This window comes from Poeciliopsis prolifica, unplaced genomic scaffold, assembly GCF_027474105.1.
Source record: "Poeciliopsis prolifica strain line A6 unplaced genomic scaffold, Auburn_PproV2 SCAFFOLD163, whole genome shotgun sequence".
Lineage (NCBI taxonomy): Eukaryota > Metazoa > Chordata > Actinopteri > Cyprinodontiformes > Poeciliidae > Poeciliopsis > Poeciliopsis prolifica.
The window spans coordinates 66,456-92,148 of record NW_026562538.1 but is presented as its reverse complement, the minus strand read 5'-3'; the positions used below and the strand labels follow the sequence as shown (position 1 = coordinate 92,148).

The 25,693-nt window shown below is 46.6% G+C and overlaps 1 protein-coding gene across 1 annotated transcript in view; it reads right to left on the bottom strand.

Annotated features, from left to right (window-relative positions):
- Positions 1–25,693, bottom strand: part of LOC129356291 (metabotropic glutamate receptor 7-like) — a 79,934-nt gene that overhangs the window by 7,076 nt on the left and 47,165 nt on the right. Inside the window, 9 exon segments of the mRNA XM_055025879.1 lie at positions 4,950–5,885; positions 12,542–12,681; positions 14,052–14,129; positions 14,132–14,254; positions 17,513–17,650; positions 23,713–23,793; positions 23,796–23,866; positions 24,187–24,214; positions 24,217–24,321. Coding sequence (XP_054881854.1) covers positions 4,950–5,885; positions 12,542–12,681; positions 14,052–14,129; positions 14,132–14,254; positions 17,513–17,650; positions 23,713–23,793; positions 23,796–23,866; positions 24,187–24,214; positions 24,217–24,321 — 1,700 coding nt within the window.

Below are 25,693 nucleotides of genomic sequence, written 5' to 3'. Positions count from 1 at the left end.
TGACCCACTTTTCCACAAGTGAGAGGCTCACAGCTGCCAGCCAATCACAGAGCAGAACGGCTCTGCACTCCAACCAGATGCTGAACCTCAAACTGGTTTCATCCGAGATGTTCAGGTAGTTCTGCTTCAGAGACCTGCTAATGTGACACAGCGCTAATGTGACACAGCGCTAACAACAACGTTAACGTGACGCAGTGCTAACATGACACAGCGCTAACGACAATGCTAACATGACACAGCGCTGACGACAATGCTAACGTGACACAGCCCTAACGTGACACAGCGCTAACGACAATGCTAACGTGACATAGCGCTGACGACAATGCTAACGTGACACAGCCCTAACATGACACAGCGCTAACGACAATGCTAACGTGACACAGCGTTGCCCATTCCAGCAGGACTATCTGGTTTTCTGGGCGAACCCTGCAGACGGGTCAGGCCAGCCATCCTGTGGCAGGGTTAAAGATGGAGGACAAAAAGGAGTGCAAGTATCAATAAAACAATTTATTTCTTGAAAAATTTCATGTTTATTTCTAACAGGATAATCCTAACGTTTTGAGATTTATGTTATGTAAAATAATTGTATGCTATTTTGTGTCGAACTGGTTTTATAGGGTTAGGGTCAGTTATCGCGAGATTTGTGTATATGTGAAAGGCTTAAATACACAGAGGAGCAGCAGCCTCCTGTCTCCTGTAGCTCCATGTATTATGTAGTTATGTTTGTAATATTTTCTAAATTTATTGGTTATGGTGTTTTAATTGCTTAATATTTAAATTTAGAGTGGACGATGAAGAATTAATCTGTTAAAGACCTCTGAAGTGGCAGGAGGCCACGACGTAACTTTTGTTAAAGCGCGTGTCGCCTGTCTGCCTGTATATGTATCTATATCTAAAGCTTTGTGTTTTATTTCTATAGTTTTTACGTGGTTTAAGAAAGATCCCGGCCAAAGGAAGCCGACCTAATGTTGACACTTTGGAGCTACAAAGGAGAGATATTCTCTGTTAACGGGCAGAGCTCTGCCAGCAGCAGGCTCTGCTCTGCCAGCAGCAGGCTCTGCTCTGCCAGCAGCAGGCTCTGCTCTGCCAGCAGCAGGCTCTGCTCTGCCAGCAGCAGGCTCTGCTCTGCCTGCCTCCGTCCTTCACTGTTGGTTGTTTCTTCAGATCAAAACAAGATCATACAAGCAGCTGACAGCTGAGTGTCCTCATTAATAATTAAAAATGTATTAAAATGATCAGCATGGCGAGAAGTCGTGACAAATCACTAGTTAGGCGCGATCACACATGTTGGTGCCATATGGAAATTAATTTATTTTTAGTTTCATCATCGTGACTAATTTTTAAATCCAGACAGAATTAGACCAGCTGATTGATTTCAGAAAGATTGTAGTTCTAGTACAATCACCTGGATGACTGGACACGAGGCTGCACATTCTCACCAGTAGGTGGCGGTAATACCCAATTAAATTATTCACCAAGGAGCATTCATCAGAAGTAGAAGAAGAAAAGGAACCAATCACAAACCCTAGAAGACAGCATCGTACCGAGCAACGGGTCGACCACACCCAGCTAGTTTCTTACACATTTCTATCAGTGAATCTAAAGTTGCTCAGCTGCTTTCAGGTGTTCTGCTCTAGAGGAGATGAGAAGGACCAGGATGGGACCAGCGATCAAGGTCATTGGGCCGATGGAGGACGAGTTGAGAGCAGAGACCTCTGATCAGTGAAGGACAAGCAGGAGGATATTCAAAGCAAACAGGAAGTCTGGAGAGATGTAACAGGAAGCATGGAGCGGCTGTCTGCAGCAGCAGGTCAGTTTCTCTCCTCCTGTGTCTCTTAGGTCTCAGCGTCCCTGCTAAGCTTCAGAAAGCCTCCCTGCTCTGCCGCTGATCTCTGCTGTCAGAGGCAAAGCGCTCAGATTTATTTACGTCGCTCAAACCACACGTTACAAATCTGCCCCACAGGTCCGTAGATTCTGCGGCGTGGAACCGGCTCTGCTGACCTCAGAACAGCTTAGCCCATCACTGCAGAGCTACTTCATCCCGTTATCTGACGCTGAGGTCTGCGGCGCGTTGCAGCAGGCCACAGGTTACGGCTAACGGTCTGAGGAGAGCCGGCGGCGACTCCTCCACCGGGAGAATGAAGCCACGAGCTGAAGGCTGAATCAGGCTTTTAATCAGAGATGTGATTCTAGATTTCTGCTCCTGGATCCAATAAAACAGACCATTAGATGGCCAATGGTGCCGCTCCTTTAAAACCAGTCCTTAATGGGAAAACGTGGAGCCGTTCCAGTGTCTGGATGAGGAGAACATAATTAAGGCTGCAGCTAAAAATTATTCTAGTAATCTATAATTCTGACCATTAATGGCACATTCTGCTTATTAAATTTTATTTTATACGTCAGAAATACGTTGAAGATGTAAAAACAAACTATTCAATTCCTTTTTAAAGAAGAAAATAAATATTTTAAAGCATTCCTTCAGTGACGGCTGGATCATCTGTAGCAGAGGTTGAATCTGCAGCTGCAGGAATCATCTACACTGTAAAAACACAAAATCTCACTACCAGGTATTTCTGTCCAGTTTCTACTGCAAATATCTCAGTTCAGTTGAAAAAATGTTCTCAACAAGATATAGGAGTTTGATTCAGCCAACAATTTCTCAACACTGACAAAAAGAACTAGTTCCACTTGCAGATTATTTTACATATGACACGAGAAAAATGCTGGTTTATAAATAAAATAATCAGTGGAACCAATACTTTATCATTCAATAATTATTGGCTTAAAACAAACTTATATATCTTGCAGAATAATTTATTTGCAAGTTATTTTCTCTATAAACTAAGATTTATTTTTTGCAGCCCAGACTGGAACTGAAGAGTTTCCTCCCGTCCAGCTTCAGAAAGAAAACATCCAAATGTCTCAAACTGGAAATCCTGCAGAATTTGTGTCAGCAGAAAATAGAGAAAATGTTTTTATTATTTTGTCTTTTTGCTTGTTTCAGCTGTTTGGACAGAAAAGTGAAAACCAGCTCTGCGGTTGAACAAATGGGCCTTTCTCTTTTTGTTAAGAGTCCTTTCATTTTTTTCTGAAATAGAAAATAAAAATCTAATCGTTTTTTGACACAGAAGAAGAGAAACGCGTTCACATCCTGCAGCAACACACTGAGGCCTGTTTGTGTGTGAATGCAAGCAGCTGAGGAAGGTAAAGTCTGTAAGCAGGGAGATAACAGGTAAACACTCTGCTTTCTGACTCGCTCTCCCAGATATTCTGCTGCCTCAGGCTGCTGCTCCCACATTCGGAGTCAGCCGCCGCCGCCTTTCAGATCCTCCAACAAAGCAGAATGAAGTCAGCCCAGACCTGCCTGCGAACACAAATCCTCACACAGACATGGAAACATCTGCAGCTACCACCAAGAAACAGTCAGCAGGGCCGAGGAGATTCCTGAGCTGCAGCTGAAAAGCTGCTTTTATGTGAGGACAGGCACAGCAGGGGGTCAGAAAACCACCAGGAACAGCACCGCCGGGTCAGTCCGGTCCGGCGGTGCTTACAGGAGAACAGTTAGAGGTTTGAAGATTTAGGATAACTGTATTTCATTTTCTTCTTTAAGAAGTTCAGTTTATCACAAAGAGTCCAAATTATAATATACAGTAAAATTTAATCGGATCTTACAGACGTTAAATAATTCATCATGTTCACTTTACTATTCTCAAAACTTTCTAAAGCTAAACGTTCACTTCAAAGTTTAGCTTGATGCTAAATATTCAGGTTACTAATTAAATATTATGGTTTAAACTGATAATTTAATTATCAAATTAATATTTACTTTGAAGCTAAATGTGGACAGCAGGGGGCAGTAGCTCGTTAACGCATCAGCTTTCAGATGCATATTTAACGACAGATCACCAATGAAGATTTATTTTTGCACCAAAATTGCCATCATACGTTAATAATTTTAGTGTCAAGTTGTACATAAATGGACACAGAAATTATATTTATTTCTATTTAGATGAATGTGGTTATTGTAACATCATCGCCTATATATTTTGAACCATGGAAATCATATATTTTCTTCATTTTGTGCTTCTCTGGTAGATATTTTTCAAAATGGCTGCCATGGTTGTAATGGAGAATATGTTTACAGTAAAATCAGCAGTTATTGTCAGTGGTGGGTATGGCTAACCAAACAGTCACCAACTGCTAATTCACTGAACAAGAATCTCAGTTACGGTAATCCTAAACTGCTAAATACATAAAAGAATTAGCAGAGGCTAACGCTACCCATTAAGATGCTAACCTTTCAGGCTTCCCCTCATTCCGGTTGGTGACCGGTGGGAGAAACAAACAGCAAACTCTCCAGTTTGTGATTTTGCTGCATATTATGACATTAAAAGGGCAAAATTCAGTATTTTTCAGGCACAAAGAAGCCCTTTAAAAACGACCTGATTGTGTTTTTAAATACATGAAATATGACTTGTAAATTTTTAACGCCTTGAAATTGGGCGTCTGCCTCTTTAAGACAGAGGTTCTGTCTGAAGCTCCGCCTCCAGGAAGTCATCCCAACATGACTGCTCTGAGCAGCAGCTCCTATAATGAACCCAGCAGGTATTTGCTAATTGCTGGTGGCTAGTCTGAAGGAGCAGAGTTGGAACACTCAAGGTCTGTTTTTGTTGAGGAAATAACATACTAGGATGTAAAGCTCGAAAGATGTAATTTTACATGTTAAAGCCCCTTAAAAGTTGCATGAATAGGATGAATGTCGTCAAAATACGATGTGATAAAAATGAATCCAAAACATAAAGAGGGAAAGTTTTAAGGCAATAATTGGCTCAAAAATGGCGGCCATCTTGAAAGACGACTGAAATCCCAAAAGTCCGTGGCTAATGGAAAACACAGGCCCTGAAGGCTTAGCATGCTAATGCTAGTACTTTTCACAGTAAAACTCCTACCTTCTCTGCAGACTGAGCCGTGCCGAAGAAGATGGGGATGAAGGCCAGCCACACGATGCAGGTGGTGTACATGGTGAAGCCGATGGGCTTGGCCTCGTTAAAGTTCTCCGGGACGCCCCGGGTCTTGATGGCGTAAACAGTACACGTCACCATCAGCAAGATGCTGTATCCCAACGAGCAGATGATCTGCAGATCCGTGATGTCACATTTCAACACGCCCCGCGCCAGCTCGGGGTCAATGGTCCTCTGCTCGTCGAAGTCCACCACGGTGTTGGGCGGATCCACCCCGAACCAGACCAGAACCCCCAGCAGCTGCACGGAGATGAGGCTGAAGGCGATGGCCAGCTGGGAGGTGGGGCTGATCAGCCGCGGCGCTGTCACAGACTTTTTGCCCTGCTCGAAGATGCGGTAGATGCGGTTGGTCTTGGTGAGCAGCGCGGCGTAGCTGATGCACATCCCCAGACCCAGGAAGACCCGCCGGAACGAGCACACGCCCACGTCCGGCTTGGCGATCATCAGGAAGGTGATGATGTAGCACAGGAATATTCCGGTCAGGAGGACGTAGCTCAGCTCCCGGCCCGACGCCCGGACGATCGGCGTGTCGTTGTAGCGCACGAAGGTCGCCATGACAAAGATGGTGGCGATGATGCCCAGCATGGCCAGGAACACGGGGATGACCGCCCAGGGCGAGTGCCACTCCAGCTTGATGATGGGTATGGGCCGGCAGGAGGTCCGGTTGGCGCCGGGCCGCATGTTGTAGGCGCAGAGCTTGCAGCTGAACTCGTCGGCCTGGAACTGGTATCCGTCGCAGGGCTCGCAGTGCCAGCAGCACGGCATGCCCTTCACCACCTTCTTCCTCTCGCCGGCCTCGCAGGGCAGGCTGCACACCGAGACCGGGACGTCCTGCTCCCCCCGGGGCCACCGCAGGTCCTCCATCTGCAGGCAACAGGAGGTCAGAGGTCACCACAACAGGGCTCTACATCAGTGGAGCATCTGGAGGGAACTACAGGGAACCAATTCTAAGGTCAAATGTTCACAGCAGTAATTTGGGTTATTACAAGTCACCATGTTGTTCATTTATAGACAGTTTCAAACTAAATATTTCATTTGCAAGCTAAATATTAAGCCTAATAAATACTTAGTGAGCAGCTCTGAGCTAAATGTTCAGCTAATAAGCAGAATCACTCATTATGAAGTGGACTATCAAAATAAAAGCTGAGTCTTTGCTGCTGTGGATCTGTTGCTAAAACGGCTCGTCTGTTTCAGCTGAATGTTGGACAAAAAGAAAACAGATGACGTGGCGTAGGGGAAGCGCGACCCACGTTTGGAGGCTTGAGTCCTCGACACGGCCGTCTCGGGTTCGATTCCCAGAGCCGACGACATTTGCCGCATGTCTTCCCTTCCTCCTGTCAGCCTACTGCCATATGAGAGCCACAAAAACCCCTGGAGGGAAAATGACATGAGGCGAAGGAGGAGATTATAATTTGAAAGATTCAACTTTTATTTTGGTAGTCCACTTCCAGAAATCAACAAGTGAAATTGCACAATGTAAAAAATATTTACTATGCACTAGCTAAATATTTAGTTTGACAGTAAATGTTTAGCTTCAAACTAAATAGTTAGCATGAAGTTAAATATTAAACTTGCTAACTAAATATTTATAAATAAGCCCAAATTATTGCTAATTTGACTCAAAATGGCACAAGATCGTTTTTATGACACAAACTGGAGACATATTTCATTCCTGAAGCCAAAAGAGAACAGGTAGACCCAGAAGGTCGTCTGTCCGTCCAGCAGCGGCTTCAGAACCGCAGCCGGACTGACCTCAGGAATTCAGCCGTCTGTTTCTGCTGATCTGATCTCGACTTGCCGTCTCAGGTCCAGAGTCCAACATGCTCCCTCGTCTCTGCAGGCTCAGGGTTGTGAACTCTGTACGTCTGAGAGGAAGTGAGACGTGAAGCTGCTCCGGGTCAGGCCAGAATCAGCAGAACCGCCTGCAGCCTGCTGGGATGTTTCACCGCTTTTCTGTGAAAATCTGCATTACTGTCGTTTTTTTGCGTCTCCTTCCTGAGAGAACCGTGAAACTGATGATGATCCATGTAAACGAACCATAATTTATGGTGAAGAGCGTTTATATCTCGGTCTGTCATTAAATATGCGTCTGAAAGGTTCTTGTACGGAGCACCGAGAAGGCCAAAAAGGTGTGAAACTTCCTAGAATTGCTCTGCTTTCAGTGAGAGTTTTTCTGTTTCAAACTTTCATTCTTGCCTTTCGGGGCAGTTGGACAGACTTAGCCACAATTTTTATACTTTTCTCTTTATTTAATTTACCTCTGGGATCAATAAAGTAATTTTGAATTGAATTAAACAAAGGGAGCAGCTGAGACACACCACCAGTGAATTACAGGTTGCTTTCATCCAATTAGATTACTCCATGGATGCAAACAACCAATCAGCCAACGAGTCAAAAGCAGAAACTCGGATTTCAGAAAAACAATCCTGGGACCATTTCGTATTGAGCTCTTTGTGATGACGTCATTTCCTGTGGACTCATCCTCTGCTCCACTGGTCGATGCAGAAACGATCCGTCGTTTCAGGAAGTTTGCAGCAGTTTCTCCGCGCCGCCTGCGGGGGGCGCCACCCGCGCCAATCGGCAGTCGTCTGGCATCAGAGATAGAATCTGGAGAGGCGGATGGGAAGCATCGACCGTCCAGAGATCCAGGTCAGATTCCCTTAACCAGGTATCAGACCGGCGATCAGAGAGACGCCGGCGCCTCCCAGCCCGTCTCCATCTCCAACAGATGGTACTGAGATAAGGGCGGTTCTGATCCATGAGAATTACATCTCCCAAACAGAAAGCCTATGAGAAACGTTAATATTCCTGTTTTTATTCTCAGAACGGCTTAAAGAGAAAAAACAGAGAGAAACCAGCTTTTCTCTGAACTGGTTCCGAGTCCTGCAGAACCAGAACCGCTCAGCCGGACCTGTTAGAAATCAGCATCATCTGCAGTCATCACTGGGCGGCGGAAACATCTAGGAACAAGCAAAGTTTCTGATTTTTATTCTCTGTAGGAAAAAATGTTTTGCACCTTTACTGTGTTGAAAGAAAAGCATTTAGTTTTCAGATTCTTTTGTGTCCGACTGAGTAAATGTATCTGGATCGGGTTCCCTTCCCGGGGATCGGGTTCCCTTCCCGGGGATCGGGTTCACATCCGTGGATCGGGTTCCCATCCGTGGATCGGTCTTCACACCCGTGGATCGGGTTCCCATCCCGTGGATCGGGTTCCCTTCCCCGGGGATCGGGTTCCCTTCCCGGGGATCGGGTTCACATCCCGTGGATCGGTCTTCACATCCCGTGGATCGGGTTCCCTTCCCGGGGATCGGGTTCCCTTTCCCGGGGATCGGGTTCCCTTCCCGGGGATCGGGTTCACATCCCGTGGATCGGGTTCCTTCCCGGGGATCGGGTTCCCTTCCCGTGGATCGGGTTCCCTTCCCGTGGATCGGGTTCACATCCCGTGGATCGGGTTCCCTTCCCGGGGATCGGGTTCCCTTCCCGGGATCGGGTTCACCATCCCGTGGAGGTCTGCGGGGAGTAAAGTTGCCCTGTGGTTGTCAAAGTCCAGGTTGCTCTGATAGGAACCACCTGCTGCTGGTGCTCTTTGTCTTCCTTCACTCAACTTTCTCCACTATGCTGGACAGAGCAGCCAGTTTCCTGTCCTGTCGGGCCAGCGGTCCGGAGCCCAAGAGAACAGAACATTCTGTGAAAATCCTGTTCATTGATCCAATGAAACGTTTTAATCTCAGCAGCTGAATTATTAAACCAGAATGAGCAGAAATGAAACCATGAATCTGATTTTATGAACCGGATTGTTTTCTCAGTTTGGTTATAATCTTAGTTTCTGTCCGTTTCTGTGGAGTGTCGGGTTTCGGGTCGCTGGGCCGGTCCCGCTCAGAACCTGGAGCATCAGTCTCTGTTGGTTCTGTTTAACGGAGTGGATCGTTTGTGGGTTAATATGTTCAGATGTTCCGGCATAAATCAGAAACCAGCTGAGCCAGAAATTAAACTCTGATGAAGGTTCCTGAACTCAAAGTGAGGTTCTGGACGGGTTCCAGGCTGAACGGTCGACAGGGAGCCCATCCAGACAATCAAAAGGAACAGAAATTATTCAGTTTTCATCTCAGTCATGAGAGAAAAATTCAATTTTTATAAGAAAATATCTTCAGCATGTTATTCACTCACTTATAGAGACCAGTTTAAAACTAAACATTTAATTAATGTGGAAAATAAAGGCTTAAAATGATCTAAAATAAAATCTCACTGTTCAGTTTGAAGCTAAATATGTAGCATTAAACTAAATATTAGCTGGCTAATTTTAGCTCAAAGCTAAGTAGGAGCAAAAGAATAAGCTACAACAGCAAATTAAAATGAATATGAACTAAATTAACTAGACACTTAACTAGAAGATGAATATTTAGTTTGTAGCAAAATATTTAACAGCCGTTTCAGGCTAATTATTAGCTCGTTAATTAAATATTTAGTTTGAAACTGGGACTTTTATGAATGAGTAACTATGACTTTAAAAATGTGACCCCTATTTTTTAATGACAGCCAGCTGGTTCTGGACCTACAGAAACCCATCAGAACCAGAGGCTGAGCCACAGAGACCCATCAGAACCAGAGGCTGAGCCACAGAGACCCATCAGAACCAGAGGCTGAGCCACAGAGACCCATCAGAACCAGAGGCTGAGCCACAGAGACTCATCAGAACCAGAGGCTGAGCCACAGAGACTCATCAGAACCAGAGGCTGAGCCACAGAAACCCATCAGAACCAGAGGCTGAGCCACAGAGACCCATCAGAACAGAGGCTGAGCCACAGAGACCCATCAGAACCAGAGGCTGAGCCACAGAGACCATCAGAACCAGAGGCTGAGCCACAGAGACTCATCAGAACCAGAGGCTGAGCCACAGAGACCCATCAGAACCAGAGGCTGAGCCACAGAGACCCATCAGAACCAGAGGCTGAGCCACAGAAACCCATCAGAACCAGAGGCTGAGCCACAGAGACCCATCAGAACCAGAGGCTGAGCCACAGAAACCCATCAGAACCAGAGGCTGAGCCACAGAGACCCATCAGAACCAGAGGCTGAGCCACAGAGACTCATCAGAACCAGAGGCTGAGCCACAGAGACTCATCAGAACCAGAGGCTGAGCCACAGAAACCCATCAGAACCAGAGGCTGAGCCACAGAGACCCATCAGAACCAGAGGCTGAGCCACAGAGACCCATCAGAACCAGAGGCTGAGCCACAGAGACCCATCAGAACCAGAGGCTGAGCCACAGAGACCCATCAGAACCAGAGGCTGAGCCACAGAGACCCATCAGAACCAGAGGCTGAGCCACAGAGACCCATCAGAACCAGAGGCTGAGCCACAGAGACTCATCAGAACCAGAGGCTGAGCCACAGAGACTCATCAGAACCAGAGGCTGAGCCACAGAGACTCATCAGAACCAGAGGCTGAGCCACAGAGACTCATCAGAACCAGAGGCTGAGCCACAGAGACCCATCAGAACCAGAGGCTGAGCCACAGAGACCCATCAGAACCAGAGGCTGAGCCACAGAGACCCATCAGAACCAGAGGCTGAGCCACAGAGACTCATCAGAACCAGAGGCTGAGCCACAGAGACTCATCAGAACCAGAGGCTGAGCCACAGAAACCCATCAGAACCAGAGGCTGAGCCACAGAGACCCATCAGAACCAGAGGCTGAGCCACAGAAACCCAACAGAACCAGAGGCTGAGCCACAGAGACTCATCAGAACCAGAGGCTGAGCCACAGAAACCCATCAGAACCAGAGGCTGAGCCACAGAGACCCATCAGAACCAGAGGCTGAGCCACAGAGACCCATCAGAACCAGAGGCTGAGCCACAGAGACCCATCAGAACCAGAGGCTGAGCCACAGAGACTCATCAGAACCAGAGGCTGAGCCACAAAACCCATCAGAACCAGAGGCTGAGCCACAGAGACTCATCAGAACCAGAGGCTGAGCCACAGAGACCATCAGAACCAGAGGCTGAGCCACAGAAACCCATCAGAACCAGAGGCTGAGCCACAGAGACCCATCAGAACCAGAGGCTGAGCCACAGAGACCCATCAGAACCAGAGGCTGAGCCACAGAGACCCATCAGAACCAGAGGCTGAGCCACAGAAACCCATCAGAACCAGAGGCTGAGCCACAGAGACCCATCAGAACAGAGGCTGAGCCACAGAAACCCATCAGAACCAGAGGCTGAGCCACAGAGACTCATCAGAACCAGAGGCTGAGCCACAGAGACTCATCAGAACCAGAGGCTGAGCCACAGAGACCCATCAGAACCAGAGGCTGAGCCACAGAGACCCATCAGAACCAGAGGCTGAGCCACAGAGACTCATCAGAACCAGAGGCTGAGCCACAGAGACCCATCAGAACCAGAGGCTGAGCCACAGAGACCCATCAGAACCAGAGGCTGAGCCACAGAGACCCATCAGAACCAGAGGCTGAGCCACAGAGACCCATCAGAACCAGAGGCTGAGCCACAGAGACTCATCAGAACCAGAGGCTGAGCCACAGAGACCCATCAGAACCAGAGGCTGAGCCACAGAGACCCATCAGAACCAGAGGCTGAGCCACAGAGACTCATCAGAACCAGAGGCTGAGCCACAGAGACCCATCAGAACCAGAAGATGAACATTCCTCTGAATGTTTCCATGGCGCAGAGCATCAGGATAACGGATCCTGACGTCTCCGTCTGTTAACAGCCGGTTCAAACTGAGGTTAGCCCGGTTACTGCGGCGTGGCGATCCATCAGGCTCCTCCTAACGACTCGGCCCGTCTGCAGGTAGCGCCGCAGCCAGACACCCAGGAGTTATGAGGACGGGGAAGGCGGCCATCATGGGAAGCTTAACGTCAACGAGGCTGCAGCTGGAGCGGCGCCGCCATTCAGAATTATTTACAGACGGGAAAGAGCAGAGGCATGGCTCTGCATGCAGAGCAGGACAGGACCCGTCTGGCGCCAGCTGGGGACGGAGGGACCCGTCCGGCACGCGGTGGACAAGGTGAAAGACAGGGGGACAGGTGAGACTAAAACAGATCAGACAGATCAGGTTCTAAAACCACAGACATTGTGGGATCCAGTCCTGGTTTGGGACACAAAGAGACAAAATAAAGTGGGACAGATGACGGCTGTCCGTGTCCTGCTGGCCCGACGAAAAATTTTTTGTTTGTTCTAAAAATAAAAAAAAAATAAAAAAAGTTTTGCAGCTCAACCAGAAACCAAAAAATATTCCTGGATTCCTCGGATCATTTCAGGATTCTGTTTTCCTTCCTCCAGGTTCTTCAGCGGTTCTGTTCAGTGACCCGGTCCATTTGTCCACTGCTAGTATTGCTAAACGCAATCCTTCAGTAAGCTAGCTGACCACCAGAGGGCGATCTGAGAAGCCACCCGACTCTGGTCAGAACCAGAATCCGGTCAGAGAACCAGACTGGGTCCGATTCCGGTCAGAACCAGAATTGGGTCAGATCCCGGTCAGGACCAGAACCAGTATTAGACTCACATTGAGCTGCAGCGTCTCGGTCCACTGTCCCACCGCTCTGTATCCCGACCCGGTTCCGTTGCTCCGCTGGTACTGGAACAGGTCGTAGCGACCCGGAGCGTCGCCATTTCTGTTGAATGTCACCGATGTGCCGGCACTTCCTGTGGAGGGAGTGCAGGGTCAAAGGTCATATTCACCTGCACTCTGATTGGCTGATTCAGCCAGGAAGAAACGACACATGGACACATGAGGGATGAATGTTGGGTTGGGTTTTCAGCAACCCAAGAGCTTCCTGTTTGTTACATTTGATAAATATGTCAGAGTTTAATAATGTGAAAACCATTTCCTGGTTATTTAGTCGATGCAGCATAAAAACCACATTATGGTTTATGGTTTCAGCAGATTGAAGTTCAGCCCTCTGGGAAAAGTGGCCGCCGTCCTCGTGCAGGAGGAACTCAGGACTTCGCTGCTCATCATGACATGCAGGATCTTCAGAGGAGTCGTTGTCTGATAACCGGTGAAGGACGCCGGGTCTCTCTGCTGTCCTTGGCTTCTGTTTACGATAATCCGGAGCGTCTTTCTGCCGCCGCAGTGATTTCCCTCGGAAATCCTTAACAAGACGAAACATCGAGCTTTCAAGTGCAGGTGGAGATTTAACCACTGCAGATCAAACAGAGCGGCGGCGGCCTCGTTATGGGCAGCGCCGTCTCAGGGAGGTGATGGAGGCCCTGCTGTCATAACGCCATGTTTCATTTGCGTTTGGAGCAACTCTGGAGGCCAGAAAAAAGCAACTCAGCAGAATTAACTGGCTCATAAAGTTCTTGCAGATTCTCTGACTCGGGTCCGCCCGCAGCCGACTCGGGTGAGGAGAGATGTGACCTAATCGACCTCTGACCTCTGATCCTCCAAACCTCGGTCTGGTCAGTTTGAATGTGAGCACCAATCAGAGTGTAGACCACTCCAAAAGCAGGAAGTGGACTACAGCGCAGGGCATTCTGGGTAAATCCAACCAATGCTAACATGTTAGCTTAGCGTTAGCAGCAGAAATGGCTCCTGGTCTTCAGCCAAAGACTAAAGAGAAATCACTAAACTCTGACGCCTCCATCTTGTTTCATCTGGTGAACAGGAAGTTGCTCTCAGTGTGTTCAGAGGTTTTAGTGTCGTTTCCTCAGTGATTGTTGGTGCAGCGCCCCCACAGGCCAGGAGGGGAACAGGCTGGTTGGACTCAGAACCACAGCAGCTGGAGGTGGAGCAAATGATGGAGTTCTAATACAATCGATTCTACCATCCAGTCTCATTATGACCCTTTCAACTGAACTCATTAGTTCCATCCTGCTGTCTGACTCCACAGTTTCAGTCTGGATCTGATCTATTTATCCCCCAGCTGTGAGAAAACTGTGATAATGGAAGATTTCACAATGAGTCACGTTTTCCTTCAGTGTGTTTATGATGCGGAGCTGCCTGGGTGTTTGTCATTCTGACGCCCTGCAGCCCGGCTTTACGGGCCGCTCAAGGCCGGTGGCCCACTCACCGTTGAAGCCGACGCTGCGGATGTACTTGAGCAGTTTCTTCCCGCCGGCCAGCTCCATCTCTGGGCAGATGCCGACACGTCAGGACACAGGTCCCGCTGCATGTTGTGCAGCAGCGCGTGCGCCATGGCGTACACGGCGTCGATCACAAACTGCACCTTGCCCTCCTGCTCGTACTTGGAGTCGATGCCGATTCGTTCCTGACCTGAAACAGAGAGCAGACGAGAAAATGAGCCAGAGGGAAGATCGGCTTCCTCTGGTCCGCAGCCAGACAGGAAACGGGACTTTAACTGAAATTTTATAAACCAGGCCTGTTTAGGCCTCCATATCTCTCACCCTTCACAAGTATTACAACAACAACTAAATATTTAGTTTTACAAAATTATTAAGTTCAAACTAAGTATGAAGTGAGCAAGCTAACTCCAAGATAATATTTAGCTTCAAACTAAAAAAGCTTCAAAATAAATATTTAGTTTAAATATGAGCAAAGAGCTAAAGTTTCAGCTATATGCTAATTCAGTTTACCAGTAACTGATTTATCTGTGAGCTAGCTAATTATGTAGTTAGCACACAGATAAACGTTTGTGTTCAAGCTAAATTTAGTTAATTAAATTAAAGTTTAATTAAAAATATAGTTTAACTAAATGTTTTGATAACTAAACATTTAGCAAAGAGATAAATGTCCAGTGGTCTCAGGTGTCTCTCAGCTGGTCTCAGGTGTCTCTCAGCTGGTCTCAGGTGTCTCTCAGCTGGTCTCAGGTGTCTCTCAGCTGGTCTCAGGTGTCTCTCAGCTGGTCTCAGGTGTCTCTCAGCTGGTCTCAGGTGTCTCTCAGCTGGTCTCAGGTGTCTCAGCTGGTCTCAGGTGTCTCAGCAGGATTTCCCTCCTTGCTGCTTCTCCTCAGAGCCGATCCGAATCCCTCCAGGCTCCATGTTTTGCTGCCTGCAGCTGAATGTTTTCTCTCCTCTCTCAGTGAGCGCCCCTTATCTGTCCTTCGTCCAGGCGTCCCCCAGACGCGGCGGATAATGTTATCGGGACGGCAGAGCGGCTGTAAACAGCTGGCGTCCGCCGCCATGACGACAGGCTGCAGCAGCAGCAGGACAACGGGCGCAGGAACGACCAGCTGCATGTGTCCACTCTGACCGTCCAAGCCTTAGTCCTTTTTCAATGCAGGTTCGATTCCCACCCTGGTGACCGGTTCTGTCAGGCCAGATCCAGGTTTAGCAGGGCATGAAGGATCCTGGGTTTGTTCTGCGGGTTCTGGACCGGATGGTCCGACTGCTCCGTCCCAGAGAACAAACTGTTTCAGGGAAAAGAGACTCTGACAATAAATTATACGGAGCAAATGAATCAGAGGCTCCAGAGTTCATATTGTCCAGAATCAATCAGTCAGAGACGGAAATTAGAGCCAATAACGGAGGAGGGAAAATGAGCCCACAAGATAAAATGTTCCTGTGTCTTCGATCAATAGTCCAAACAGAACCGCTCATTAGCGATCGGCCGGCTCTCGCTGCGTCACTAAATGCAGCGCTTCATAGATCAAGAGCAGCTGCTGTTGTCCATCGCCACGGCGATGCAGTCTGTCTGAACCGACCCAGACCAGGAGAACCAGAAATTCATCTGTCAGCCTTTAAATGCTGCGTCTTTGTCATGTGGAGCAGGGCTGAGCAGTTACTATCTTCCCTCCGGGATGAGTTCCAATCAGATCAGAAGGAATTTGAACTTTTCTGTGATTTAAAGGTTTCAGGAGAATCTGGAGAACATCATGACAGTGTAGCACCGGTATCAGTTCTAGGCTCTAAGGAGTGGGGACCAAGAATGACATCACCAGAGACCGCTGCTTTAAGTGAAACAGGCCAGCAATTTACTGAATGCGAAACACACACATAAGATGTGATACATAAACAAACAAAAAAATAATTTCTCTGCAGGTTCTTAATAAGGAGGAGAATAACAATGACAGGGGACAAAAAAATAATCATTCAAGAGTATATCACTCTTTTTTTTGCCCTTAGTTTACCTAGTTTATTTTAATAAGACTAATTAACTTAATCGATCTCCGTTCTCCTAGGTTATTTTAGACAGACTAATTTGACTTAGTCTGTCAAATAAGATTGCACCTATTTTAGGATTCCCATTTTCTTGAGTTAACTCGTTTCCTTTCTTTTACAGGTAAGAAAATACCTCCAACACAATCAAACCAAAATGGACCACAATTATTCAAATCACATTCAAAGACATAACATATGAAAATTAAAGTATGGCACTTTAAATTCGAGTTCAAGTCCAAATATGAATTCAGGTATTCAGTTCAATAGAAACTTTTAGTTCAACTCAGTCCAAAACAAAAAAATAATTCAATAAGTTCTCAGTTCGATCTAGTTCCTGATGCTCCTACCGCCCTGGCAGCGAGTTACCACATGCAGGAGAGTCCCTCCCTAATGCGATGGAGAAGACGAATTGAAGGTCTGGGTCGCCATCTTGAATCCCGTCTGTAAATGTGCAGGCCGCACACGGCAGACCAATTCTCGCTCCCAACAATAAAACTCTTTTTAAATCCTCAAATTATACTAATAAGTTCTTCTTAAACCAATATGTTGACCAAATAACATTTTATGACGGAGCATTTCTTCGTACGGCTACGTTTTTAGCATTAGCTCTCCGCCAAAAGAAAAAGTACAACACAGTGAAGTGCGGAAAAATAAACATAAAACTCACCGAAACCGATGTAGCTTAGTTCTCATAAAATTCCCGTCAGTTCCCGACCAGATAGATTATTTCTCAACTATAATATTAACTTTTGCTGTTAATTAATCACCGCTCTTTTCCTCTGATTCCTCCTCTGCTCTCTCTCCCGCCGGCCTGTGCGCTGCAGCGTCACTCAGCGTCACCTGTGACGCTGGTCCCTTAAAGGAACAGCGACATGATTTTCTGTCTACAGACTTTTAATCAACTATTTATTCCTATTTACGTCACATTTTAACGTGGGTTACAACAGGAAACAGGAAATGTTTCCTTCCAGTGTTTGAAATGAAACAAAATTATGAAATGAACGCTGAAAATGAATTTCAGTGTTAAATTTTTTTTTACAATTTACAATAAAATGCAAAAGACAAAAAGAAGCTGAGTATCTGACATAAAATACACAAAAAAAAGGACATAAAATGAAACTGGGTGGATAGAAAATCACCTTGTTTGGTAAATAATTAAAAAAATAATCATTAAAAGCGCCAACTTTGTAAATAATGACACTTTAATGCAAAGTTGGCACTTTTAATAATTACTTTTTAATTATTTACCGAATGACACTTCAGTCACAGACATTCATAAAGACTCCTTCATTTTTATGTCATGTCAGTCTTATGCACACCTCGAGTTCTTCTCTATTAATAAATAAAAGCTTTCTGGCATAAACCGGACAAACAGATGAGAGAAAAGCAGAAATGTCGCCAGCTTCACACCGACCTGTGCACTTCCTGCTGCTGTCGTCCTTCTTGGAGGAGCTCATCAGCTTGCAGTTGAAGTTCTCCTCCCAGTACTCGGCGAACCAGACGTTCCTCCGGTTGTTCTCCAGGGTCCGTGACATGAAGTAGGCGTCGAAGCCTGGAAGACAGCAACAGAGGTGGCTTTTATTCACAGCATCCTCTAGAGCGTGCAAATGTTTATCTGCTCGTGTTCGAGAGGCTCGGCTCAAGAGGAGTCAGAGGGGAGAGCTTCCTCCTCCTGCTGCACGTTGGAGTGAGCAGCTGCTGCCTGAACACAGCGCTGCAGGAGCAGCATGGAGGACAGGACGTCTGCAGGAGCTTCCTGATTATTTACAGATCACCAACAAAACCAAAGGTCATTCAAAGAGTCGCCAGAGTGAAGCTGCTGCAGAAACGAGTGGCTTTTAATTCCCTTTTTCTCTCAGTCAGTCAGTTTTTATTTCTATGATCAGAAACGTTTGGAGAGCAGAGCAGTGAGGGTCTGGACATCCTGGAGGACAGAGGACGTCCCAGAGGACACAGGAAGTCTCAGAGGACAAATGTCAGGAAGCTATTTTACTTTCTAGAGATTTTTTTATTTAGCTAATATTTAGCTAAAGTTGGCTAAATATCAGCTAGCATTAGTTAGCTAGCAGATATTTAGTTACCTAGCTAAACATTGAGCTGGTCATGTAGCTAGCTAAATATTGAAAATGTAGCTAAATATTTAGTTTACAATCTGATATTTACTGTAGCTCCATCTTAAATATTTAGTGTCAGTAAATGGAAGTGGACTATCAAAATAAAAGCTGGGTTTTTAGAGCGGCTGGTGGAAGTTTAAGCGTCGCCGTTAAAAGGGAAATAGGTTCAGAAGAAATGGCTTTTATTTTGATAGTCCACTTCCAGGATCAGCAACTGTATTTGCATAGAGGCTAAATATTTAGCTTTAAATTTAGTATTTAGCATGCTAACTGGGTATTTAATTTGGAATTGTGGCATTATGAAAATAATGAACATGGTGAAATATGACTGAAAGATCAACGCCGTAAATAAAACCCACTTCTTTCTCCTATGAAAGTTTGTGTAACTTTGCGAACAGCGCCACCTAGAGGTCAGTAGGATCTGGATCTCTCAGCTGTTTCTGCAACATGATGGTTTGACCCGAAGCTCCGGTTCCTCTTCATCATCTCGAAACCAACATTTCAGATAAAAAGGTGCTGCCCTGTTTCCTTCAGCTGGCTGGGATGAACAGATTCCTTTAAAACCAGCAGAACCTGGAGCTTTGGGAAGGTTCTGGTTCAGTCAGCGCCATCAGTTCCTGACTCCCTTCATGTGTTTGCTGACAGTCAGAGTTATGGGAGGTTATAATCTGAAGAGGAGCTCTTAATCTTCCCCGTCGGACGGAGCTGCAGCCTCACCGTCACCGACTGCCTCAGACGTCCTTGACGCTCCGAAATGATCCCAGCGATGCATAAATATAAATAATTCCTGACGGGATAAAATCAGGATCTTCACCTCGCGTGGAGCTGAAAGTCACTGAGGAGGCAAAGAGGAGCCAGTCAGGAGGCGACGAAGAGACGACCAGGTTGGGACGCTCCATCGCCCTGCATGGATCCACTGATGATCCAGAATCCAGTTTGGATCTGGTGACAGACGACCATCAAGTAAGAGACATAAAATTCATCTGATTTTTGTTCCATTTCCTCCATAACTGAAGAAAAACTGTGGAAGAATCAAATGTTATTGGCATTTAGTTCTGCTGCAGAGAATCAGGAGTCTCTGCACAGCTTGGCCGTAATTTCTCCCTGGAAGCGTGGTTACGACGCTGCAGCAGCGTTACGATGCTGCAGCAGCAGAGCAAACATTTGGAGAACATAACAGGGTCTGGATGAAACCTCTGGATTCGCCGCCGCGTTCGGTCCAAACTGATACGAGCCTCCGGCGGCTTCACCGAGCAGAAAACTTTAGAGCCGAGTTCGTCTTCAAACAGAAACGCTGCTCACTTTCCCCTCATGTCCTCCAGAACCAGAACCTGACCCGGTCCAGTCTCTGCAGAATCAGCTGTAAACCTCCAGGAAGTGATGAACAGCTGACTTCCTGCCCTGCAGATGTTTGTCTCCACGTTTTCTGGGTGAGCGGCTGCAGTGACAGAAACAGAGGCGGCGGCGCGCTCCGCTGCCAGAGGGGAGGTCAGAGGTCAGGCAGCAGGACGGCTCGCTGTGCAAAGCTTTCATCTGGCTCCGGCGGGAAGCTTTCAGACTCTGGGTCTCAGATCAAACAACCGGCTGAGAAAATGGAGGATGGAGGTTTAAAAAGATTCGGCTTTTCAGGTCTAAAGACAAAAAACCAAATATTACAAAGTATTTAATCTGGTTTATAGTTAAAGTTTCTCAGTTCACTTGACATGAAACAAACTTTCCAGTAAGATACAGGAGCTTGGCTCAGATTAATCTGCTTCATCAATGCTCAGGGATTGTTGACATGAAGAAGCTCCCGTATCCTCCTGCAAAGTGACTGCAGCTCAGTTTGGTCTCACGTCAAGTGAACCAAAATATTTTAAGTAGAAACTCGAAAATATTTGGTGATTTTGTTGTGAAGCTGCATTAATGGCACCGATGAAGGTTCTGGTGTGAAGTTCACAAACGACCCGATTCCTTTGAACAGTTCTTTTCTCTGAACGTTGGACCTGCAGTCCAATCAGCCACAAACATTTATTTTTACAGCTTTGCTTTCTAACAAATCATATTTATTTAAACCTGTGAATAAATAAGAAGTTTGGATGTTGAGCTTCGTCGTTTGTTTTCGTCACATTTTGGCGGCAGCAAAAAGAACGAAGTCCAGTTCCAGCACCGACCTGCCAGTTCGGACTTCTCCCTCTAACCGACACAAACAGCAGCAGAAATGGCTGCAGCTGCTTCAGGCGTTGAGCCTGGAGATCCTCAGGAAGTCAGGCAGAGATCCGTCTTTATTTCTGCATAAAGCTCAACGCGAAGCAGAACCGCAGCAGCTTCTGCAGCAGCTTCTGCTGCAGAAGCTGCAACCTGCAGCAGAAGCTGCTTCACTGAAACAGAAGCAGCTCAGAGAAGCAAACATCTGAACAGTTTGTCAAACGTTTGAGGGAAAGTGATTCATTTTTGTGGGAAAGACGGAAAAACCCTCTGGATGAAGAACTGCTTCACATTTTACGCTCTCACCTCGTTTGGCTTCTGGAGAAACTTCAGGAAGATCTGAGAGGAAAATCCTCTGCAGAAAAACTCCAGAAAACCAACTAAAGCTTCCTCACATCCTTCAGGAAAATGGCCTGAGGGCAGGACTAGGGTCGCTGTTCGCAGAGTTACAGGAATCATTTGGTTTATTTAACCAAACACAAAATAAAATGGAGTTCACTTTTCAAACTAAGGATCTAAATATTTCAGTTACTATCCAAATATTTTGGATTAAAGCAGACCGGAGTCGGGTCGAAGCGGACCGGAGTCGGGTCGAACCGGACTGGAGTCGGGTTGAACCGGACCGGAGTCGGGTTGAGGCGGACCGGAGTTGGGTCGAACCGGACCGGAGTCGGGTTGAGGTGGACCGGAGTCGGGTCGAACCGGACCGGAGTCGGGTTGAAGCGGCTGATGAATCCTTAGTAAATCCCAGTAGTTCTGCTTTGCTGCAGGCAGCAGCTCAACAATCCGATGACCTTCCGGTGACCTTTCCAGGTCGGTTCTCCAGGGTTCGCCAGGAGGACAAGCTGCCTGTTGACCTGCAGTTCTTACCGTTTTCACAGCCTCTCCTCTCCGCCGGGTGTGAAGAGGCTGCTGAGCTCTTTAGCCGTTATTTCTTCTTTTTCAGTAACTGTGTGACTGAGAGTCAACATTTTCAGCCCCACTAACACATAAAATCATTCCCATGGGTAACGCGTTTCAGGACAGCCGTCGCATAAAAACACGATTTGTATCACTAAACTGCACAGAGTTGTCAGATTTATTGTGGTGAGGAAAATAGTCAAAAGGTTTTAGGGAGTTTTAAACTCACTATATGGAAGTTATCATGACAGCAATAAAACAAAATTCTAATTATCACAATAAATTTATCACGTGAATCGATAAACGATGCGATACGTCTTCCTCTGCTGTAATGACGCCGGTTCCACAGCGGCTTCATATCGGACCTTCATGCAGCTGCAGAACATTTCCAGAACCAGACACTAAGTCTCCGATCAGAGAAACTTTGATTCCTGCAGCAGGTCTGACTGACAAACCAGAACCTGCAGCTGGTCCAGAACCTGCTGCTGGTCCAGAACCTGCTGCTGGTCCAGACCTGCTGCTGGTCCAGAACCTGATGGTGATCCAGAACCTGCTGCTGGTCCAGAACCTGCTGCTGGTCCAGAACCTTCTGCTGGTCCAGAACCTGCTGCTGGTCCAGAACCTTTTGCTGGTCCAGAACCTGCAGCTGGTCCAGAACCTTTTGCTGGTCCAGAACCTGCTGCTGGTCCAGAACCTGCAGCTGGTCCAGAACCTGCAGCTGGTCCAGAACCTGCAGCTGGTCCAGAACCTGCAGCTGGTCCAGAACCTGCAGCTGGTCCAGAACCTGCAGCTGGTCCAGAACCTGCTGCTGGTCCAGAACCTGCTGCTGGTCCAGAACCCGCTGCTGGTCCAGAACCTGCTGCTGGTCCAGAACCTGCTGCTGGTCCAGAACCTGCTGCTGGTCCAGAACCTGCTGCTGGTCCAGAACCTGCTGCCTGGTTATCAGAGGATAAGCTATAAACCGTTTAGCACCACAATACATTAAAGATCCGCTGTTGTCATAGCAACCTTCCAGACCGGTTCTGTTCTGCAACCAGAACCAAACATGGAGAAGCAGCATTCAGCATCGATGCGCCACAAATCTGGAACAAACTTTCATAAAACTGACAAACTGCTGAAACCCTGAGCTCCTTCACATCAGCTGCTTCTGATGTGCAGAATGAAATGTTGACTGTAAAGCACTTTGAAAAGTCTTGCTGCTGACAGGTACTTTACTGTCTCTGGAGGGGAAAGCCCCCTGGTGGGGGACGGAGGCACTACCAATCAATCCCAGAACTGGTTTGATTTCTGGGATTGCTGGTCAACACCTGCAAAACAACAGCTTTTTTTACAGTATTTGCACAGTTTTTAGCCTGAGGTCGAGTGACATTTGACTGTAATCCTGTTTTAGCATCAACTCTTGTAGGAAATAAGCTTCTAGCAGCTGCATTGACTCTCCCAGTTCTCCTAGCTTCTACAGTACAGCGCATAAACGCTTGAAGTGGCTGCATGGACAGAACAAAGCCAGCAGCTGGAGGAACTCTGCTGCTCGCTGCACAGAAACTCAGTCATCAGCTGATAAATTAACTGTTGAATCAAGCAGATTTTCTGAGTCTTTTTGGTCTTTTCCTTCATTTTCTAATCATTATGTCTGTGGAAAGGTGAGGAGTGAAGCACTGGCAGACCTTCATCTTCCTCCCTCAGGTTCTTGTGAAATATTTTGTGACCTGCAGCACATTCCTTCTCCTCCAGTCTGTAACGCTCTGAAAGGTCACTTCATTCAAATATGTGCTGATTGAGTCAAAGGTTAAATCAGAGCACAGTCTAAATAAAAGCTGTGAAATGGAGCCTGTTGGAAACGATTCTACACCAGACTGAAATAATTCCTCGTTCTCTGCAGAAAGGTCAACAATAAAACCTGAACTTTTCTGTGGTTCAGTAATCCTGGGTGTTGATGATGCTGATGCTGCTAGTGATGATGATGATGATGATGCTGCTCCTGTCCTGTTCTTGCAGCTTCACAGCAACAAGAAGTCAATCTCAAACTGAGAACTTTCCTGTTAGCAAGTCTCAAATGAAGACCGACTGTCTTAATGTTAGCATTAGCTTATGCTAATGTTTCTAATGTGTTTAGCTAACATGCTTGAATAGCGTACCAGTAGTTAGTGAAACTAATGTTTTACCTATTTGTGCCACTGGTAATAACTACAGATTATTTTAAAGATAACATATATTCTCCATGACTACCATGGCGGCCATCTTGAAAGATAAACACATTGTGAGTAAATATGATTTTCCAGTTGATTTGACACCAACATTTATCTTTGATAAAACAACATTTTCCAGGAGGCTCAGACATCTGGAGGCGATAAAGCGATGGATCCAGTCTGAGTTCTGCTTTTCTCCAGGTCAGCCGGTGTTTCCCTGAACTCACCACTGATGGTGGCCCTCTTGGGCAGGATGGTGATGGCGCCCACAGCCGCGTCCTCCAGCTGGTGGATGGGGCTGTTCTTGGACCCCAGCTGTCGGAGCCGATCCACAGGAAGTGTCCGACCTGATCGGCCCTCTTGGAGGCGTTTAGGATTCCCCTGCAAACGGAGCAAAACCCAGAGCTCAGCTTCTACGGAAGCCTGGAGGGCCAGAGACGCTGCTGACGAACGGCAAGGTTTCATCTGATCATCAACGGTTTATTAAACTCTCTATTCAATGACCTTTATTGTCCCAAAGCAAGGGAATTCAGGACAGAGCAAATTAACAAACCAACCAAGTTCTGCCTGAGAAAATTCTAAAAACACTGAAACAGATAATATTTCAATGTTTTAAGGAAATTAATAACCTGACCCGATGCATCGATGAGAACCAGATTAATCGATCTGCTGTAGCTGGCTCTAGGGAAACAACCGGATACCTGATGTCCTCGTCAGAGGCGAACAAACCACGGTTCTGGCGTAGCGGGTCTCCAGCAGCTGCCGGATGATTTTGTCAAAGTCCGACGGTTTGTGTTCGTGGGGAATCTTCAGGGACTGAGCGATGCAGATTCCACCTGCGGAGATAAAAACACCTGGATGAGCCGAGGCGGTTCTGGCGGGGTCAGAGCCGTCGTCTGGACCCCCACGGCTCTTTAACGCCTCTCTGCTGTGCAGCGGCTCCGACTTTGACTGTTCCCAACTCAGCCGAGTCTCTGCTGGTTTAAAAAGCCCCGAAGGAGCTCAGGCGGCCAGTTAGAGGGAAATGACATCACTTCCGATACCTGGTCAGTACGCAGAAGGCAGAGTGGATAACCGATCCAGATCTAGATCGGTTAGATCTACTTTAGGCATAATTTCACTCAAGTTCTGAGAAACCGATCAAATGATCAATCATTTAATATGTAAACATCACATCATCAGACGGATCAGAATTTTGCTATTTTAAGGACGAAAATGACAATATTTATAAAAGTAACAACATTTATCTAAATTTACATTTTTATTGAAAGAAAATTTAAAATTTCTGAAATTTTTCTCAGGAAAGAAAAAATACTTGAGAATAAAAGTCAAATGTAAAGCAGCTACTAAATGTAACCGAGAGACTAGTTACTGAACTAGTCATTGAACTAGTTTATTAACTAGTTACTGAACTAGTTTATTAACTAGTTACTGAACTAGTTTATTAACAAGTTACTGAACTAGTTACTGAACTAGTTTATTAACTAGTTACTGAACTAGTTACTGAACTAGTTTATTAACTAGTTACTGAACTAGTTTATTAACTAGTTACTGAACTAGTTTATTAACAAGTTACTGAACTAGTTACTGAACTAGTTTATTAACAAGTTACTGAACTAGTTTATTAACAAGTTACTGAACTAGCGAACTAGTTAGTGCACTAACTAGTTACTACACTAGTTCAGTTACTAGTTAGTCTACTAACTAGTAACTGAACAACAAACTGTTTGGGAAAAGCAGAAGAGTAACCATGGCGGCAGCGTCCAGCGGTAACCATGGCGACAGCGTCCAGCGGTAACCATGGCGGCAGCGTCCAGCGGTAACCATGGCGGCAGCGTCCAGCGGTAACCATGGCGGCAGCGTCCAGCGGTAACCATGGCGGCAGTGTCCAGCGGTAACCATGGCGGCAGTGTCCAGCGGTAACCATGGCGGCAGTGTCCAGCGGTAACCATGGCGGCAGTGTCCGGTCCTCGGCAGAAAGAAACTCCGGCCTGTGATGATCAACATGTCGCCGATGAAAGCGGCCCGGCCCGGTTCTGATTCCTCGGGTCGCTCAGCAAAGCTTTCGGACTCACTTGATCAAATGTCCTGAAATATTCACGATGTTCCTGCATTTTTAAAGAGCCGCGCGCTTCAGGGAAACGGCGGTTCCTGACGGAGCTGCGGCCCGAAGCCCGGCTCCTGGTTCTGCCGGAACCTTTTCTGGAC